Consider the following 21,744-nt stretch of genomic DNA (forward strand, 5'->3'; position numbering starts at 1 on the left):
CAGCCCTGAGATGATGACCCAAAGCCAAGAGTTGGATACTCAACCGACTGAGCCACCCAGATGCCCCGGTATTTCTTCTTTAGTTAAAGGGACCAGAATGGAACAGGAAACTGCCCACCCCAGAATCAATTTGGCAAATCAGCTCACTTGTACCGTAGATGAGTTGCCTAAAAGAAAGTACTAAAATTCTTAATTTTCAATGCTGGCAAATCAACACCCCTAAACAAAACCAACCCTTCTCTGATTTCTGCTATTACTACTAAGGGCCAGGACCATGGGACAACAAACAAGGGCTGTAGGCACCTGCAGCCTTCTGTCCAGCCTTCCTGATGTCCTCTTAATTCCCAGTGGTGGGGCTCTTCCCAATCCTCTTTCTGCATGAGCTCAGAGAAACCAGTCTCCAGACTGGGAATGAATTTCTTTGTCTTTATTGACCCCAGAGCTAAATTCTTATCGCTCAAGCCCCTACCTCAGGTAAGAAACCAGTTCAAATAGTGGGGAATCTTTAGTAATCCTCAACAGCTTCCCATCTCTGGACCTATTCCCCCCTGCTCAGGCCCACTGATACTCACCCTTTCCTCCTTATTTACTTATCAGGCTCAGATTTCTTAGAAAAATATCATGCCAGAATTTCTTTTTCCTAAAGAACCTGACCGTAGTAATCAAAATAGCCAACCAGGTGAATTAAACGACCCTTGGGCATCTAGTGTTTGTTCCGACTCTGCCTGCATCATGGCTGAGTCTGGGGACACCCATCATTTGTCTCTATTGGATCAGATACCACCCTTTTTTTAAAAAAAGATTTTATTTATTTATTTGTCAGAGAGAGTGAGCACAGGCAGACAGAGTGGCAGGCAGAGGGAGAAGCAGGTTCCCTGCCGAGCAGGGAGCCTGATGTGGGACTCGATCCCAGGACGCTGGGATCATGACCTGAGCCGAAGGTAGCCGCTTAACCAACTGAGCCACCCAGGCATCCCAGCTAACACCCTTTTTACAGGCAAGATGTTCCATTGATACTGGCAGGATCCACAGTATACCTCCCATCAAGATTCAAACAGACCCCTCAAAACCTCTCTCCAGAAGTAATCAATACCCTATAAAGAAACCCTTCAAGGCATCAAGCCCATAATAGTAGATTACAGGGCCCAAGGCTTTATTAGCCCCTGAACTAGTCTCTGTAATATTCCTATTTTACTCATGAGAAAACCCAGTGGCTGCAGATGGAAGTTCGTCCATGACCTCGAAGCAATAAGATTACTATCCTTCGGTACCGGGTAATTCCCAACCCCCATACGCCATTGGTAGCTATTCCCACTCAAAGGAAATTTTCACTGTAGTTGGTCTGTGCAGTGCATTTTTTTCAGCATTCCAGTTGATAAAGAGAGTGAATGATGTTTCTGATTATACCTAGTCGGGAATGCCCCAGGGGTTACAACAGAGAACTTTTCACAATCCTCACAAGTTGATTTGGATGATGTTTGTTACAAGAGAGAGGATTTCCTTTTCTGCTCCCTTAACCTTGTTCTTTTTTTTGAGAGAGCACAATCACACCCACACACGTGTGCATGTGCACGAGCACGGGGCAAGAAGCAGAGGAAGAGCGAGGAATCGTCAGCAGCCTCCATACCCAGGATCTCATGACCCTGAGATCACGACCTGAGCTGAAATCAAGAGTTGGATGCTTAACCGACCTAGCCAGCCAGGTTGTTTTAAGTAAGCATCTACTTACTTTTGGCCCTTAAGGGTCAGAGAGAAATTGCAGTTGCCTCGAACTCAAGGTCGACAAAAGGGCACCTGATTTCAGAATAAGGACTACGTTTGGATTCAGGTAGTTTTCACAGCACCCAGAACTTCCCAAAACCTAAAACTAAGCACCATTTAATGAGTTTTTCTTTTGGGGGGGGGGTGGGGTGGGGGCTAGATACAGTCGAAATGAGATTCCAGACTTTTCTCTAACCTCTATATGCTTTCTAAAAATTGACGAACCTGATCCTATCATTTGGAAAGATCAGGAAGACACAGGTTTTGAGACTTTAAAGAAAAGCCTAATGAAGTCCCCTGTCCTCGGATATTCTAATTATCAACTTCCCCTTTCCCTGCTTTTATGAGAGGGGAAGGAATGTCCTTTGAGGACCCAACCAAAACATGGGACCACCATCAACCCCTAGGGTACTGGGGCCTCTGCGGCACAGCGATATCCCCCCAAACCCTTCCATCTCAGGGCCCTTCCTGCCACTGCCCATTTATTAAGGCGAGAAGACCCCCTCCAAACATCCTTGTGCCCCTCGAACAGAGGCCTGAATCTTCCTCACTCCTACCAAGGAGTGAGGCAACTGGCCACCAACTTCTCCTCACACGACTTTCTTGAGGCAATAACCTTCACCTGCTGTTCTCTCCACTTCTGACAGACCACCGTTTGACCCCCTGTGACCATGTATAGGAAAATCCTCTCACTAAGGCAGATTTTTCATGGTTTATTGGTGGTGCTCTTAAAGGATGAAAAAGGTAAATAGGATAGGTAGGTCATTGCAACTCTTTTTGAAGTCACTGAGGCAGTCCCTTGATCTGAGTTACACATCCATTCACGCTCGTGGCTCAGCCCAGGGTGAAACCACGAACATTCAAACTGACAGTCCAGTTTGCCTTTGGGGTAGCTCACAGCTTTGGAATATTATTAAGGTTCCTGGGCATTCCAGACTGGACTCCCTAGAGGTCAAAGAAAAGCACCTTGCTAATATTTCTACAAAAGGGCTGCTTGTAAGGAAACCAATAGCCAAACCTCTGTCATGGGCCAAAGGGATGTTCTCATAAATGATCATTTGTTAAAATTGACCGGAGATGACCGGCCATAGGCCCCAGGGAAGGAAAAACAGTATCAGAGATCTAATAATTGCAAAATAACAATAACAACATAATAATAATAATTGCAAAATAACAAAATAACAAAACAGGGGCGCCTGGGTGGCTCAGTGGGTTAAGCCGCTGCCTTCGGCTCAGGTCATGATCTCAGGGTCCTGGGATCGAGTCCCGCATCGGGCTCTCTGCTCAGCAGGGAGCCTGCTTCCCTCTCTCTCTCTCTCTCTCTGCCTGCCTCTCCGTCTACTTGTGATCTCTCTCTGTCAAATAAATAAATAAAATCTTTAAAAAAAAAAAAATAACAAAACAGAGAGCTCTGCTTCAGACCAACTAACTCGGCCCTACCAGAAATTCTAAAATTCCCACTACTTACAGCTTCACATATATTAAACTGCTGACAAACGTGCCGCACACGTATTGGTCTCCTGACAAAATGGTAGCAAGTATGAACCAATATTGGTGAGGAAATATTAAGAAGGCTGACAATGTGTGTGCCTCACTTGACCCCCCACCCCTCCGTCCAAAATAACGATGCAGGGAAACCTGTTTCCGTTGCTGTAGGGCACTTTAAATTACCTAACGGGCCATTCGAGGTTTGCAGATGAGTTTCATAAAGTTTTAGTCGTGGTTTTGTACGTTTCCTCACTGGACTGAAGCTTTCCCTTACAGGCCACTGCCTCCTCTGTGGCTAAAATTCTGTTAGGAGAAATGATTCCCACCTGGGGAACTCCTCTGGACCTTCATAGTGATCGGAGACCCCATTTTATCAGTCAGGTACTTTGAATGTCTGCACTGTTTGGCGAGTTGTAGGATACTCTCATTGTGCGTCCCACCCTCAATCCTCAGGGTTTCGTGAATGGACTAACGGTGCTAGGAACATTCCACTGGCAAAATCTGTAGCTCTCCCAAAACCTTGGCTTGAAAGCATTGCTTTTTGCTTTCTAAATCTCAGCTCCACCCCTACTGGGATAGTCACAGGATGTCCAGTGTGCTTGGTTCCTCCCTCCTTTTGTAAGAGCACTCTAGCTGGTCTTAAGGAGTGTGTTAACCTGAGAGGTAAGTGTGCTCCTCCTCCTTGCTGACCTAAGTCCCTTGATCTGTAGCAGAACTAACTGACTTGGAGATTTGCAGACCACTGGCCTTGAGAAGGACCAGAACTTTGCCAGGCTCTAGGGTTGCTGTAGACCTTGCCTTTGACCCCATAGATCACAGTACTCCTGCACATCACAAAACAGGACCCGGCTCCCTGAGCATGGACAGAACGTCTGCAGCCAGCAGCACTGCATCTGCCCGTGACTGAAAAATATCACAGGCCACTGCATTCCCTTTGCTGATGACCCTGAGCTTTGGAAACTTCAGCGCCAGGTAGAAACCTGAGTTGCCTTTTGGACAAGAGCCTGCCTTCTTCCCACGTGGTCAGCCTCCTGAATAAAGCTTATGTTCCTTTCTGATCACAAACTCGTCTCTTGGACTATTGGCCTCTTGAGCGACCAGAAGCCCAGCTTGAGTTTGGTAACATGCTGGCCCACTGTTGGTAAGATACCCTTCAGTACTGTAAAGGCCTAACTGCTTCTATAAAAACAGCCATGCTTCAGTGGAACAATCTTTTCAGTGTGCCCTCCTGGGAGATGAAGACCTTGAATATCACCCCTTTGCAAACCCAACCTTTGGTCTGTTGGAAAAGACACCTCCAGGAAGATTCTCTTCAACCTCGCACTGATTAACCAACACTGTGCAGCCAAATACCAGAGAACAGATTCCCGGATTCACATGACTCATCCAAAGAGAGCACCAAACCCTCACTGGGCTTGCACCCCATCTGGTGACCTGAAACAAAAGATTTCCTGCCACTGAAGCAGACAACATCTGAAGGGATCCGTGGGCCAGGCTTGTGAGAAGTTTCCAGGCTCAACAAAGTCTGTCTTTTTCATTTGGAAATTAATGGACTCTAGAGTCTTACTCAAAATTTACAGTTTCTGGATTTTCAACTTCACTGTATTATTAGTAACATCTATGAGTTCTGGCACTTGTTTTGAGATAACGATGCCGCTTTTAAATGTCTTTGAAATTTTGCTGTTTTGCAAAAAGTTCACCAGTGATTGCTTGTGTTTATACCTGAAGTGTAGCTTCTAAAATGCACGTGGTGAATTTTTCAGGGGGGACCCGGAGGTGTCCACTGTTCTGTTCTCATGAGTGCTTTGAGGGACTCCCAGGAGAGAGATGTGACTCTGGGGTTTGTCTCTGAAGTGGGACTTTCCTTCCCTAAGCTGGAGTGAGGGCCAATAAGTAGTGTCAGGTGGCTCCTTTCCGATCTAGGATCTTGTTTTAAAACCTCATCACGCAATCTGGAATGGTCATGTTCCTTTTGATTTCTGTACTTACTGCCTCTCAAACCTTTGTGAAAACACTGTACCCAGTAAGGACACAATTCTCCACTCACTGCCTGAGATTTCTCCTGCTATCTGTCCTTGTTACTTGAATGGGATGACCTCAGTAGGCTTCCCATCTGCACAATGTCCCCATCTCCACGGGCCACGAGGGAAAAAAAGGCCACGGAACTATGAAAATCTGACTCTTGCTTAGAGATGCTTCTGGAGAAAGATCTTGATCAAAAGGCGAAAATGTAGAAACAAAGGAACACCTCACTGAAATGGGGTGGGGAAGATAGACTAAGAAGGCATACCACTCACAGGCCCCAGCAGAAGAATCATCAATTACGGTCATAAAGAGGGAACCAAGGACACTGAATCTCCTTTAAGAAATCCACCGTCGCAGCAACTCAGCCACTGAGGACCCATCGTCACGGCGGACTTGTGCTTTCCTTGAAAACAACCCCGCCCAATCTCCTCTTTTCTCCGTAAAGTTCCTCTCCTTTGTTTACAATGGGACTTGCCTGTGATTTCGTAAGTAGCTTGTATGTCCCAAATTGCAATTCTGTTATTCCTGAATGAACCCATTTATGCTGGTAAATAACTTTCACTGTTAACACAGTAACGACTCTATTAACTATCCCCTCTCCCCAGCACTGTGTGGGGCGGTCCTCTCTGTATATCATAAGCCCCCTTCGTAACCCTGTAACACCCCCTATTTTATATGCAGAGAAACTGAAGCTGGGGGAGACTACTTATTTGTCCCAGGCTTGACATTTCCAAACTCCAAACCCAATAATCTCCTTACTAATTCAAAGTTTGTTGATTTGAAGAGAAGATTTTAGGCCTCTTATCAGGGATTTCCAGGGCTCCAGAAAACATCTTATTTACCCTCCCGCTAAGCTCCTGGGAATCGGTGGCTGGCCGAGGGCTGGCTCTGAAGCTTTCCAAGGCAAAACACAGAAGAGTTCTGATATTCGCAAGGGATGGAGGGGGAAACACGCGCACAAGGAGGTTCTGATCTTTGCAAAGTGCAGAATCCTCCCTTCTCCCGGGTTGTTCATGCATTGAGAAGGTTGCAAGACTGTTTTGTAAGCAAACTCAGTATTTTGGAGAACATCTCAGGCAGCTCTACTGGCAGACGCTCGTCAGGACAGAGCTGAAAGCTGCCTTTCTTTCAAGCACAGAGCTCACGCCTGCAGGTTTCTTGGTGGTGTGGAGGCTATGAGAGCTTAGGGACTGCAGACAGACTCTGGATTCCGACTCTGCCACGTGAGAGCCTGTGACCCTGGGAAGTCACTCAAATGCATTGAATCTCAGTTGCATTGTCTACTAAAACAGGCACAAAATGCCTTCTGGTAGGGGGCTTTCATACAGATTACATGAGACGGCATTTCTGAGAGGCCCTCGTGGAGCAGGCTCTTAACAGACCTGGTTCCTTTTCTGCTTTTTGGCTACCTGGAAACGTGGCCCCTTGACAGCATCCTCGCTAGCCAAAGAGCTGCAGAATATTCTTCAAGCCAAGACTCTGAGAATGACCCCGACTGGCAAGAATCCTTCATGCCGTAAGAATAAGTCTGGTGTGGAGGACAATCAGCTGCTTCCAGAAGGGAAGCCCAGTGGATACGGTGTAAATTAGCGATCCTGCTGCTCTGAGCACCTTCATACCATTACGCCCTCCAGTTACTGAAGAATTCGGAGGGAGGGTGACAACGGTGCAGTCTTTTAGAAACTGTGTGTTTTAGAACACGGTCCTTCCTGGAGGCTGCGGCGGCATCCTCTCCCTCTTGCCTTCCCTTCTCCCTGTGTCTCCTGGGGAGGAGCTCACGGACGGAGTGGGCATGGACCAGTGTCCCGTCACTGGGAGGCCAGGAACCCGCTGCATGTCGGGGAGGTATCTGGACACTCTGTGCTACTACAGAGACTATGAAAGGGATTAAGTCTTACTTCCTATTACACTCTGGCCCAAACAGCAGCCACATATATGTTTCAATGCAAATACATTGCACTACTGTTCAAGGAAATGGTCTCTGTTTTCCTGAAATCTATTAACGGAGATTAAACCCCATGGTCTTTTATTTTGGCTATTTAATTCAGTCCCCTGGTTGAAAAAGTTGGGCCTATTTATAGCCTTTGGTCTAAACTTTAAAGGTGAGCTTAAAGGTTTTTGTAAGAAAAATAAGTTCACATACCTTTTGGAGACAAAACAGAAGCTGAAAATGACTCTGTCATTTACATTTCAAAAAATCTACCCATTCTTCTACATCTTACCAGTCAAGACTTGAAGGCACCACAGAATCCCTCTTCAGCCTAATAGAATTACGGTCACGTCCAGCACACGTCCTACTGGGAGGGCTGGCGGAAAAAAGATTCTCTTTGCTTCAGCAATGCCAAGGATGTGACTGGACTATTGGCACCGGCCAGCATGGCCCCTGGGTACTTGATATTCCCTTTTCTTAAATCTGGGACGTTGGGTGGTGCTACTTTGTTCTCACTTCATTCCTGGGCTCCCTGTTAAAGTCACTAAGGCTCAAAGAGCTTAAATAACCTCCCAAAAGCCACCCAATCCGGAATGGCAGAGGGGGCAGGAACCCAAAGCCATCTGGGCCTGCCTGCAGAGGGGTCCACGGTGAAAATGCGGCACCACCTTAGCACAGGTAAGGAGTGGATCTTGGGTGATGGGGGTACGTCAGGATGTCGGACACATCATTGCTTCATAGATGTTTGCTGAATTAGCAAACAGATGCATCCATGAGTGGGAGGGGCCATCGCACTCCCACCCCAGAGCAGCCCACAGCTGGGGGGAGTGGTTTCTCCACTATGGCTTCCGGCAGGCTGTGCTGACTTCTGCCAGAGCGCTCATTTCTTTTGCCTGCCTGGAGTTTCCCAGATGTGCTGCTCCTGGAGTAGCTCCTGAATCACTCAAGACACAGGGATGGTTTGCTTAAAAGACACGTGGGTTCAGAGGTGCACCCGGAGGCTGATGTTCTCCGTGCTTTTTGCTTGGCGGGTGCTCTGAAAACTGAGAGTGGGCATCTGTGGGAGGAGAGTCTGACGGCCAGCCTAGTCCCGACAATACCCTTGAGACAACTGATGGAGGGTAAGGCTTCTCCCTACTCTCAATCCCCAGGGACTGAAATCCTCTGCTTCCCCTTGCGTTTCTGTTGGTTCTCTCATGCTTTCCTCTAGTCGACTGTGGGGGGTTTCAATAGATGTTACCTCCACCATGCGCTTGCACCTGTCCTTGCCTTTTTACTGTTCCGCTGCTATGCCCTGGTTTGCTGCTTCTCCCTTCACTTCCTGATACCACACCCTGCAGAACCAACCTGCTCCCAGGCGGATCTCCCTAAATCAGAACTTGGAATGCATTTCCACTTTCCCATCTTTATCTGTCATTTGCTCCCCACTGGCAACTACTTAACCAAGTAAAATATTTTCCCCCTTGAAATTCAAGGTCCAGCCCTATATATCCCTGATATTTGCTTCGTTCTCCTACTTGGAGCCCTATGGAGGCAGGATACTGGCTCCTGCATATTTTTATCTTCTTTGCAGCATCTTGAACAGGGTCCTGGACATAGCAGGATCTCAGTGCATATCTGTTTCCATTAATTTCACTTGGTGTAACATCCACAGCATGCACTAGACCCCAGGGGCAAGATTGTGGACGAGATCTTCAAGCAGTTGGTTTGCCAATACTCAGAAAAGCAGTGATCAGGACATTTGCAGAAGGACGGAGGAGGACGGATTTGAATGCATCAGCAATTCTGCTACGAGTGGGACATTCCGTTTACTCTGGATTTACTGACTCAGGTCAGTGTCCTTCTCTCCCCACTCAACTTTTGCCGCTGTCCCGGCTGACTTCTCCATGGACGTGCAGTTCCTCATCCTAGCCTTTCATCAACTCTTTCTTAAGGTCAAAGTCCTTTACTTCCTTTCCTCTCTGGCTGTGCCACACCCTGGGCTTTGTCCTGTCTCCCTGATCCTGCCTACAACCTTGATCAACCATGAACCCCACTTTGGCCATCATCCTTAGTTTCTCTGCCCCACCTTCTTTCTAGCACACCTGCCATTGATACTACCAACCACGTTCCCACTTCTGCTCCAGGACTGCGGGGGAAGCTCCCTGAGCCACACCGACCTTTGCCACTACCGTCCCTGCTCCTGATCTATCAATTCCTTTCCACTGGCATTTAAAGCAACAAGAAAAAAAATCTCACATTCACTTCTGGGTCCTACCTTCTTTCTTTATGCTCTGCACAGCCAAGAATCTGGGAAGAGTGGGCTCCCCCTGCTGCCCCACTGCCTCAGGTTCTGCCTCCCTGAGAGTAGTGCCTCAGAGTATCCGACACCACTCGCCCCATGTGGCTACTTAAATAAAACTCAGTAAAAACTAAAATTTATAGAAGCCCCAGTTCAAGTGCTCAATAGCCACAGGTGATGCAAATATAGAGCATTTCCATTATTCTAGAAAGTTCTACTGCACAGTACTGGTCTATGCCACTCCCAAATCTCTCTTCCTCCGGGTCTTTCTGTTTCAATAAGCAATGTCCCCATTCATCATGTGATCCGAGCCTCTTTAAGGAGCTGTCACTGTGGATTCTTCCCTCTTACATACTCTAGTGTGTACACTTCCGTTCAGAGACTTAGCCTGGATGGTTCTTCTTCTACCCGTCCCTCCCCCACCCAGGCCATCAGATACTCCACCAGCTACTCCGTGGTACTGGTGGTGGTTCAGTCCCCACATGCTCATTCTCCTTACAGCACACACGGTGGGCTTTCCTCAAAAGCACAACCGCCTGGTGACTTCCTGGATAAAGTCCATCCATGACTTCCTCTGCCTTAGAGATAAAGGTCAAACCTGTGGACAGGGCAGCCACCCCTTCAGATCACATTCCTGGTGGCCGCCCACCCCTGCCCCATCTTTTGCCCTGCACACTCCAGCCACACAGGGCTTCCTGCAGCCCCAAACATGGTGCTCCCTCCCAGGCTTTTACTTCTGCAAGGCCCTCCCTATAAAGCAGTCTCCCGGCTCACCTACATACCTCTTGCTCAGTCTTCATGTCTGAGGCAGACACCACATGGTTTCAAATCCACACCCCCGCCCCCACACCAAGGCCAGGTTCAGTGGCTCTTCCACCCGTGTTGCACCCGTGTTGATGCCATCACGTATCTTGCCACACCCCACTGTGATGCTCCATTGAGTTCCCACTACCCATCTACAGGGCCAATCACAAAGGCCAACAGGGTCGTGGAATCTGATTTCTCGGTTGACCCCTCGTTAACAGTAATGGCGGTTAAGCTTCTTGGGTGCTGCAGGAAATGGAATCAGTTGCAAAGACCTCTTTGAGAAGCTGCTTTTAAGGAAAAGATGAAGCTACCATATCCTGCTAGAGTGGAGTTCTCTAGACTCTGGTGACCCATAAAGGGGAAACAAAAGCAATATCATGGGTCATGACCAACTTCTTAAAAAGCATGGAAGAGAAGAGAATACATACACCTTAAGGGTACTATTTTTGTGAAATTTTTGTCACAGCTATATTAATGCATATGTATGTGGGTACTGGACCATAACGTAAAACTTATCTCTCACTGGGGATCAGTCACAGAAGTTGGAAAATACGATTCTCGATAATGCCTGGCTGATTATTCCTACAAACATGGAACTGCTTTAGGGCAACATACAAGGATCTTAACAGTGTCACATTATACAAGTGATATAATTTTCCATTCTGATTTCAAGTGTCCTGTAATTTTCATTATCATTTCAGAAATATTTTACAAATCTTTTTTTTTTCATTTTGTGCTATCAAGTTATTCTAAAGGGTAACTATTTTTTTGTTGTTTTTGTTCTTACCAGCTATTTTTGGAGTCTTCAGCATCTGTTTAGAGGTACAGATATTCCCTTAGAGCAACTCCACAGATGGGGGAGTCCCACCTTCCCCGGTCAGCTTGCAAGAGGACTCCTGGGAAGAGAGCTGTGGGCCCCTTATCTGGGCATGGTCCACGGAAGGTGTGAACCCATTAGGTGCTCAATAAATATTAGTTTGTTGAATGAATGTGTATGTGAAACTACTTTAACATTTACAGAAATAAGGGTTCCCAACATGCTATCTGATGTTACACACTCCTTTATCCACCCAAATCAAGGCAGCAGGGGTGAGACATTACGATGCGTGCATACTTGGCCCTCCCGAGTAGAAGGAAAAAAAAAAATCAACATGACGAATACCCTGTGGTTATAGAATTCTACAAGCCACTACAACAGGGAGTCCTAAATGTTTTAGTTTGAATTCCTACTGAACTTGTCTTAACTGGGTATCTTCACACCTAGGGCATTTTTGTTTCCTACAAGATCAAAGTAAGATAAAAAACGCCACTTAAGTTTCCCTATGTGCACCCATATCCATGGATTAGTAATAGTGGAGAGGATGCTGGGACCTTGTCCTGGGCATGGGAGGAAGGACCACAGCAGCCCACTGGAAATATTCTGCTACAGGCTGAGAAAGGAAGTGAGGGGCTGCATTTGCCCAGGACTTGCCATTCCCCAGCGAGGACCTTATGAATGACCAGAGGCTGGAGGTTCTTCTGGATATCAGGAATTGATCTCATTATAAAAGTAACAGGCACCTACATATTCATTCAAAATTTTAAAACATTTAGAAAATAGGATTTATATATTCTTACCCAGACAACAACATACCATGTTTATTTAGCTTTCTAATACTGTTCCATGTTTATATTTAAAAACACTTGAATATATAGTATATTATAGACTTTTCTTCCTCTTCCATAGGTCATGTGCCCTTTCAATGTTTATACATACTTACCAGAATTTTAGAGGGGGCTATAAATCCTACTGGAATTCTGAATCATAATAGATATAATTAATTCCCTGGCTGCTGGACGTTGGGGGGTTGCCAATTTTTCATGTTTTACAAACATTTTCATAAATATTTCTAGGTCTGAGTCTTTGTGCGCATCTACAGTGATACACTTAGAATAAGGAGTTTAATTTTTACTCTCAAAATACACACCATGGTTATCTCCCTTTGCACATTTACCATACAATGACCATTAAAGAAGACCACTAGTCTTCAAGGGGAAAAGTTACCCTGTTTTTATCTTGGTTTTGACAAAGGGATGTTCATAAAGCAACAGAGGTCTAGAGGGACATGGGTGGGGCATGCCTGGCAGCTGAATTACCCAGTGAGCCGTTCCAGCTTCGCCTCAGCCTGTCCTAGGACCCAGGGAGAACCATGGAATATTCCTGTGCTCTATTTTCTCATTTTAAAAATGAGAGGGTTAGACTTAATTCCTTTTATCCATACCAAACCTTGGAATGTACGTTCTATAGCACGAAGGTCACCTTTGTCCCATCCTGGAAACCCAAGTTAAATAAACTCAATCAGTTTGGGAAAATTTAAAGGGCGCAAAGTTTCCATTTGTGATGTGTTGTAAGATTGCCTCTCTGTCCCAGCTGGTGGCCCCATAAACAAGGTGTTTCATGAGCTGCCCAGGGTTTGCTTAATGAGGGAGCCATGTTATGCCATCAAATGTTTTTCCCTTTGGTGCCATCACTTTCCCCTTCTTATGTCTCTGAGAATTCAGTGTGTCACAGAGACAGAGTTTATATAAAGGAAAACTTGGCGGTATCCAGAGAGAAGCTAGGTATCAACCAAGAGCAAAACATACAGATTTTAAGTTTCTCTTGTTTACTAACAGTTATTAAACTGCATAGAAAAAAAAAAATGGCTCAAGAAACGGGACAAAGTCGCGGACTTTTACTCACCTGTGTATAAGCATCCAATTCATTACTGAAGGAATAAAGAGAGCATACATACCCAACAAACGGAGGAGGAGGAACAGGACTCCCAGGGCGTAAGACTTGAGTTCAGGGCTGACTGTCCTACATGCAAAGAGATGAAGAGGAGAAAGGAAAAGATTCTTATCACTCCGCTTTAATTAACAGACCCCAGAGTCCTCCACGGCCGTCCATCAGAGCCATTCTTCAGAAATTAATAGTTTTTGGGGTCCTTTTTTTTTTTTTTTTGGCTTTCTGTTTAAAGTCTGAAAAGCAACTAACGCAATGACAAGATAAGTGTAGGAACTTGAAAGTGTGAATAATGGGGCTAATCTTGTCCTTGGAAGGAAGACATGCAAATGTGGTCCCTTAAGTCTTCATTGAAAGGCATTTTGCTTTTACCAGGATAGGAAATCATCTTAACTTGGTAGGATACATGTATTGGGGAAATATGAACTGGGAAGACCGTGTCTCTTAGGCTTCACAAACAGCACCATGAACACCCTCGTCCTTCCAAGGTTATTCTGTGAAATCAACCAGACGAGCATTGGTTTGACACCGCAGACAGACCACTTGCAAAATAACCCATTCATCCATATCCAATGCCACTACCTTTTAAATTGGAAAAGTATCTTCATAGGGTCTTGGTTCTTTGTTTTGAAATGAGTCAATCACCCTGGCTTTGGTTTATCTAGAAGAGTCCGTTAGAATGAGTCTCTTGCACATTTTCTAGAATATTCTCAGGGTAGAACATTTTCTGGGATGAGTGTGACAGTAGAGGTGGTTTGGAAGTGATGACCATTCCAGATAAAGGGGCCCTCCCAGCTGATAACACATCTTTTTTGAAATGCCTCTTCCCCTTAAAACTAGTATTAATTCAAGGCTTGTCCTCTCTCCTTGAGTCCAGGGATGACCTGCTCTTGTTCATCATGAGCACATCACGGTGACGATGTACTGAGTAATATATAAATTCTAGTAATATATAAAATCTAGTGTATTTGATGGACTACATGCACACCTGCTTCAGGACATCACTGGCAGAGAAACTTCCCCTTATGCCATTCCCATCCTAAGTCCCTAGGGGAAATGGGGTGGTGAGTACACAACTATGACCCCTGGAAGGACTTGGCTAGGCCTAAAACCAGCCCAGTGTGGCTCACTGGACTCACTTTGAAAACACAAGGAGGCTCAAAGACCAGAAAGACCCATGCAGCACAGGGAGGACCTAGGCAATCAACTCTGTAGAAAAAAATGTTAGAAACAAAGTCACCACTGGTTATCTTAAATCCCCTAGGATATCTAATACCCAGGATACATAACCTGACTGTAGATTTACGCTAAAAGTATATTCTAACATGACCCCAGAGGTCATTCATCTCACCATCCGACGTTATCCATCCAATGACCTACCACCTAATTCAAGCTTTAGGCGGGCCTGTCTTTGGCTTCTTGGCAGAGCGACCAAAGGACGTCATCAAACCCAAAGGAACATGGCTGTAGTTTTTACAGTCTCTGCCCTATTTCTAAGATTTCCAGTGAAAACTAAAAATGTGTTATTCTTGGGGAAATACCCATTTCTTCTTAATTATAAAGAGTGTGATACAGGCCAGCAAGTCAAGACTTTCTCTGAGTGATGGGAAACCATTCTTCAGCTGATGAAGCCAGAGACCCAAACAACATCAATGATGAGTTCAGCGTTTCTGGACAGAAGCACAGCCAGTTCTCTTCAGAACATACTTGTTTCCAAATCTAAGTTCTTCAGAGCTATTATCGGCTCCCTGGTTCTGCATTTTGCACATTCCCTTGAAGGTACTGAATCGAAAGACACCCAAATAAAGGCAAATTTTTCTTCTCAAGCAAACGTGCTGGCATAATGAGCTAGAATACTTATCACTTGAAATTTGCTTTCCTTTCAGCTCTCCTGTCACTAGGAATAAAATGAGCAAGGTGCTAAGATCTCTCATCATATCCTGTTGGGGAACTGGTTCCCATGGGGGGAGCCTTCCTTCTCAGATCGAGCTATGCAGAAATGGAAGGTTTGGGTCTGAATGTTACTGAAAGGTCTGGGCAAGGCCAGGGGTGAGGGCTTAGGTCTACAACTTAGGGGCTGATGACCTTGAGAATACTGCTTAAACACTCTCGGAGCCTCTACCTCTCCATCTGTAGAAGGGGAATGCTAATCAGGATGTAAACACATAATTAAAACAGGAGCACAGTGCTGGCTCCGAAAGAGGGGCTCAATGAGGGTCAGCTTATCTTCTCACCTAGGGGTGCTCTGTGCACTACAGTGGGACCATCACTCTGGCACGGGATAAGGCTGGCACATGCCTGGGCTGTGCCCTCGTGTCTGCCTAGATCATCTAGGATGGCAAAGTGGACTGGGATGGTGACAGAATAAGGGGCTACCCCGTTCACCTTGATGGACCCGATATACAAGTCTGTGCCTCTCACAGACCCCAGCAGAGCACGGGGTTATGGGGTGGCCGAGACCCAGTCTAGGTCATACAGGCCACCTGCTGCTGATCTAGCCAAAGGAATCAAAATAGTTTCCTGAAAATCTCCAAGAGCTGTTTATCAAGCTGGGACTTGGAAGTGATTAAGATTTCACCTTTCTGTGTTTGCTCTGCCAGTTGCAAACAGTGAGTTGGCTTTTTTGTATGGAAGTCATGGAGAGCAAAGAAAGGGGACTAGTCACTGCTAATGGTCACGAAGGTCATTTTCTTCCTGCACCTTGGTGTCTTTTGTATGTGGCCAACACAATATAACTTCACGGGAATTTCTAAAAATGAAAAATAAGTTACCTGGAACACAGCCACCCCAGACCCAGACCTAGGACCTGACGGGCTTTGTCCACATGCATATTCTACATCATTAACTGCTGTATATAATTTAAATGCAATAGTTCACTCCACAAATACTTTTCACATTCTTAAGGATTTTCATTATCCCATTGAGCTATGGTAGAGTACTATAATTTAATTCATTATTCCAATTCAGGTTTTTCTCCTATTATAGTTAACATAGTAATAAAAATCTGTCTGCACAGAGCTGTTTTTCTGGTAGAGCAGTATTTTCCTAAGTGGCGAGAGGCAGGGTTACCTCATAAAAAATTTGAACACTTTTATGACTCTTAATTCACAATGTTAGAGTGCTTCTTTGAAATCGGAGCGATGGGCTTTTCAACGCCCCCAGCAGTATGGGAGTTGACCAGGGTTGCTACAGCCCTTCAAACACTGGGCGTGAATATTTAACACTGATTTCTCGTTTAGTAAGTACAGAATGGCACGTTGTTATTGTTGCCTTAATGCTTCTGCACATTAACAAGGCTTTGCTAATGACCTCCTTGAGAACATAAGCACTTTGCAGAAATACTCTTCCTTAGGAATTCATCACTGAGCCCGGGAAACGCGGTGGGCATGGGGAGAAAGACGGAGCTGGATAAAGCAGCTGGGGACATGGGTAGGCACAGGTCACACTCAAGCGCTGCATTCCTACTTGTATTTCTAGCTGAGGAGGGAACTAGCCACATCCCAGTAAGGTGGGTCTGTGTTTGGTGTCCCTTCCTGTGGTTCAACAAAGATTCTGGGTTATGGAACATTCCACTTCTAGGTTCCTCAAACAACTCTAGATAACTTGGCAGATGTACACGTTACTCAGAAGAGGACTCCATAGGTCCCCTTGGAGGCAGCGCCCCTGCCCCTGCGACAGGTCCCGAGACACAGGGAGCCACAGACTCTGAGTGCCCTCTCCAACCATCTATTTGTACAAGAGAGGTCACTGTTGGCAGACCCGTGGCCTCCCTGGGACCCACACCACCGCAGGAGGCCAGCAGGACCAATGACATCACTCCCTGGCCCCAATTCAGAAACACCTCTGAGGGAAAATGGGCCCAAGGTCATGTGGCTGATCAGCGGTGGGACGGGCGCTGGACTTGAGGACTTGGCTAGTCCAGTGCCATTTCCGTCTTATTGCAATAATGCTGCTCTCTGTAAAAATTGACGCAGGACCATGGTTCCTTTCCAAATCACCTGCAGGGTCTACTCTTGGGAGGATATGAAGGTGTATCATCGCCCTTGGGCCACGCTTTCTGGTCTCTTGTGAGGTCCCGTCAGATGTTAACGGACCCCTATCAGCCCGGGGAATCCGGCTTCAGAGATGCACGCAGTACCTGACGTTCTGGGCCCCTGAGGACTGCCGGCGCCCATGAGGTAGGCAGGGGCAGGGTGAGAGGGAAGCCTGGCTCTCAAGTCCCCGGCCCTGAGCTTACCTGATAAGGATGATGACCGAGGGTGTCTGTGCCATCGCCCCGATCATGCTGCAGACACACATCACACACAGGAAGGTGAGGAAGGCCTCTTGGCACCCGGGACTGGGGCACTTTCCAGGAACCACAGTCGTGTTCTCGGGCGGGACGGTCGTGAGGCACGCACAGCCGGTGAGATTCTGAAACGCAAGTGTTCAGCCCTTTTAACTGGGGGCAATCTCCCGTTTCCGAACCCAAAGCCATCCATCAGCTGGCGCTGTCACAGACTAATTATGCATTCTGTGGCATTCCATTAATTAGGCCTGAATAAACGAGTTAGCTTTTTAAGAAGGCTGCAAAACACATGCAAATAAAGGAATATTTACGGGGAGGAGAGCCCGTGCCCCATCTCCTGTGTGTTTCACTTCCACGTTCCAGAATCCCTCCGTAAGCTGTACCCTAGACAAACGGCCCCCCCCCAATACAATTAGAGAGGAAACAGCGCCTTCCCAATATGATAAAACATTGCCAAATTAACATTGTAATTACTTGCCAATTTGTCCTCTCTTTTATGCAGTAATAATCACAATGAAGTGTATTAAAAGAAGTAAATCAGGTAACATGCATATTGTTGTTGGTTCAATGCCCAGTGTGGCACTAGGAACAAGGGACTTGCATTGTCATGCACCAAGTTGCTGCTCTTGTGGGGCCACTGGAGGGGGCAGCTTAATGGGAACGTTCTCGCGCGGCAGGGTCAGCAAAGACGGCTAAGAGATGCCAGGAGCTTGCAGCAGACCACGTGCGGGCAGCGAGCGAACGCCCAAACCAGACGCATTTATTAATACTTGATCCAAGCAGGGGGAAAGAAAAAAAAAGGACTGCATTCCATTTGATCTTGCGGTGGATTCTTGCCCAGCTGCCCCTGCTCCCAGGCGCGGTCTGGTCCCTCCTTCATCATCAGAGGAATTTCTGAGGGCAACGGGAGGGGCAGGGGTCGGGAGAGGCAGTGCCAAGTGAGCGCCAAGCCAATTAAGGTTCGATAATAATAGTGCAGAGGCCTTTAATAAATACAATCATAAATGATTCATTGCTTTTCTTCTCGGGACTGCTTGGCTTTCAGAGCACACGCCAAGGAAAATCCTCCTGAGGGTCAAACAAATCCCTTTTGGCTTGCACATGCCTCCTCCGGTCTTCGTTCCTCTCCATCCTCCCTGTCCCTTTTTTCTTCCCACAGAACACAGCACAGGTGGGGGTTTTGCTCATCCCATCAAGCCACAGGGGATGTTTCAGGGGTGTCCAAAGGCTCTTAGGTGCCCCCCCATCCCATCAGGGTCACCCCATCTGGCTGTGCTCTGCACAGGGGCTTCTACCCATGGGGCAGAGGTGTGGGCAGACAGGGTGTGGGGCTGGACCCTTCTTCCTAAGCATTGTGCCCAGAGCAGGTGCCTCTGTGCAAATGGCCCGGTACTAGCACCCTGCGGCGTTTACTGTAATTCCCCCCGAGGTGCTGGAGCCTTGCCTCTATGCCCTCTCCCACACACCTCCTGCCTGGGGGCTTCCTGGCACTTCTGTAAAATTCACCTCCTTCTGGGAGGCCTCCCCCTGCTGAGCCATGAGCCAGGGCCTTTGTGGGCCCTGAGGAGGAGGAGGACCGAGTCTGAGAGACACTCTCCTGAGCACTTCACGAAGCTGACACACAGCCGATGAAGCTTAGCAGACGGTTTTAGAGGTCCTCTGCAAATGACCTTCCCCTGCGTTGACCACGAGGCAGGACTTCTCCCTACCTACAACTTAAAATGCCCCTTCTCTCCCTACTCCGGCAAGGAAACTGTCTGCCCCACCCCCACCCAGATCCCAGCCTCACAGCCACACTCAGCTAGCTGTCTACACTCACCACCTCATCCCCCAAGCCTCCCCTCACTCCGGCTGGGCTGGCTTCTGTCCCCCACAGACAGGAACCCGATCCTGCTAAGCTCCCTGGGGGCCTCCATATCCTGACCCCACCATCCACTTTTCTCTTCCTGGAGCCCCCCAGGAGCGCGTACCCATGAACCACTTTCCTCCCTGGCTTCCACAGCCCCACAGCCCATAATCCTCCCAGACGCACCTGATCCGTCCTGCCCCGGGGGCTCTGAGCAGGTTACCATCTTCCAGCAGAATCTGGGATCAAATGCCCCGAGCTGGATTCTGCCTGTCAGCTCAGCACTACTCCTCAGCTACGCTGGGAGCTATTTCCCCAGAATCCCCTTCCCTGCAGGGATGGGAGCTGGACAGGGGCGCAGGGGTGGGGTGGGGGGGGACATGGGTGAGATTTAGAAGGCAGAAGTTAAGCAGAGGCCATGACCCTTCACAAAGTCAGACACAGGGATGATACCACATCTGTGGAGGTGCCCCGAAGGGGCCGGGTGGCCCTAGCATCCCGTGTTCACACCTGCCCTCATTTCTGCCTGTCCTGCTGACAACAGAGGCCCCGGGCCCACCTCTACTGATGTGGTTGTTTGCCCACGGACCTGGCTAGCACCCTTTCGTCTCTCTCTGCAGCCAGGTGAACACGGCTTCTTGGGATTTTCCCACAAGCCCCCAAGTTCCCACCTGAGCAGGAGCTTCTGGGGATGGAGTGACTGTCCTCTGATCCTTCATCACACTCCTCCCAGATTTTAATTCCCCAACTCGCCCATGTTCACAGTAGCTCCGATTCCTACACTAAATTCTTTATCTTCAACATACTTGTGGGCGCTGTTTTCCTGACCAAACCCTGAGAGATGCACGTCCCCCCCCACCCCAACCTCCCCTATCTCTGCATCTCTTGCCTGAGAAGTGATACCCTATTAACTCTCTGGAACCCCTTACTCCCACGTCCGTTCCTTTTTCCTCATGACTATGGGGCTACGGAGCCCAGACACCACTGTGGTTTTTCTCCCTAATTTATCCTCAGGTCTCGAGGACAGGGCTTTTCCCATGACAGGGAGTCAAGAGCTATTTATCGAACAAATGAACAGATCTCAAGTCCTATTCATTTCACCGTATCCTAATTCCTTCTCAAACCCTCAAATCCTTCTGTCTCTGATTCCTGCTGTGAGAAAAGAAAGGTCTGGGTCTGGGGGAGCTGAGAACCACATGGACCCAAATAGTTCCCAGGTATAAGTGAGGAACAGGCCCCTTGGGGATGGCTTGGTCCTGCTTCATCAAGCATCCTAAGAAGTGAGCTCTGACTCGGCCTCTTACAAATGTGATGTGAGTACCGGAACCGAGGGGTCAGGGCCAGGACCCGGTGAATGAACCATGTGATTGGTGAGCTTTGTTGAGTTTAAAAAGTAATCTGTAACTGGGACCTACGCTCAGTCCTAGATTTTTGCCCCATACTGACGCAGGCTCAACTGCGTTATATTTACCATGAAAGGAAACTGCCGGGGTCCTCTCTGCTCTAAGAAATGGACCCACCCTGGATTTGGTCTGTGCTCCTGCCCCTAACGGAATGGGATCAAAATGAGACATCTTTCTCCCAGACTGTCTGACGCAGCGATTGCCTGGCCCTGCCTGGTCCAGGGGGTGACTGTGTCCCTGAAGCCAGTGTCCTGGGAATGGAGTGAGTGGACGGCAAAGCTGAGGCCCCGTGGGATCTGCAGCCGAGACCAGGGGAGGGAGGTGACAGTGCATGAAGCCAGGGAGAGGGGAGGAGACAAAAACAGGCCAAGGGCAGCTTTGGGCTGACGACAAAAACGAGGCACTCGTAGGGTCATTAATGCCAGAAGTGGAAATAAAACCAGTGAAGACATCAGCTTGCTGGTGCTCAGAAGAGAAGCTGCAGAGATTCTGGGCAAACCTGTATTTACTTATTCCGACTCAATTTATTTGAGAAGAGCTGTGGAAGAGGCTAGGGAGGAGGTAAGCCAGAGGGTCTGAGCAGGGACACGTGAATGGGTCTCCTTTTTGGGCAGGTGACTCAGTCTGACACAATCACTGGGAACCCCTGGGTGGTCCCATGGTCTGCGGGGGGAGGGGCAGTTGGGACTTCCCTGCAACCCTTCCAAGAAGGAATCTAAGGGAATAGGCAGAGCCTGTGGCCATATGGCAAGAGATGGGGAACATCGTTCATTTGGGCTTGGGTGACACAAGAGCTGGGCTGGATGTCACATGCTAAAGGACGTGCGGGGACGCTGGCTCCAGAGGAGCTCTTTGGGAACACGTCCACGCGTGGTGGGAAGAACCACAGACGAGGGCCACACAGTGTCATCTTCCCCATTATTACAACAGGCGACTTCCCACTGATGGGGTTTCAGACTACTGTCCCATATAGAAAGGAAGCGGGGGGACAGCCTTTCTGCTGATATTAACCGGACATCTACATGGGAACCCTTCAACTTGCAAAAGCTCCGAGCAGCAGGAAGCTGGAAAATACAGAGCGGACCTGGGTATGACAGGATATCAATCCACTCTGCTGAAGGGAGGACGGGGGCTGGGATGCAAATTCTCAC

At 47.7% G+C, this 21,744-nt stretch overlaps 1 protein-coding gene across 2 annotated transcripts in view; it reads right to left on the reverse strand.

The window, feature by feature from the left end:
• The window catches only part of LOC111152569 (solute carrier organic anion transporter family member 3A1), a 300,984-nt gene that overhangs the window by 14,120 nt on the left and 265,120 nt on the right, over positions 1-21,744 (reverse strand). For both annotated transcript variants that reach the window (XM_022511052.1, XM_022511051.1), the window contains exons 8-9: positions 17,294-17,469; positions 13,067-13,131 (exon numbers count right to left, since the gene is read on the reverse strand). In XM_022511052.1, the coding sequence (XP_022366760.1) occupies positions 13,067-13,131; positions 17,294-17,469 (241 nt within the window). The remainder of the gene's footprint in view (positions 1-13,066; positions 13,132-17,293; positions 17,470-21,744) is intronic.

Source organism: Enhydra lutris, unplaced genomic scaffold (genome assembly GCF_002288905.1).
Source record: "Enhydra lutris kenyoni isolate GAN:26980312 unplaced genomic scaffold, ASM228890v2 scaffoldscaffold29, whole genome shotgun sequence".
Taxonomy (NCBI): domain Eukaryota; kingdom Metazoa; phylum Chordata; class Mammalia; order Carnivora; family Mustelidae; genus Enhydra; species Enhydra lutris.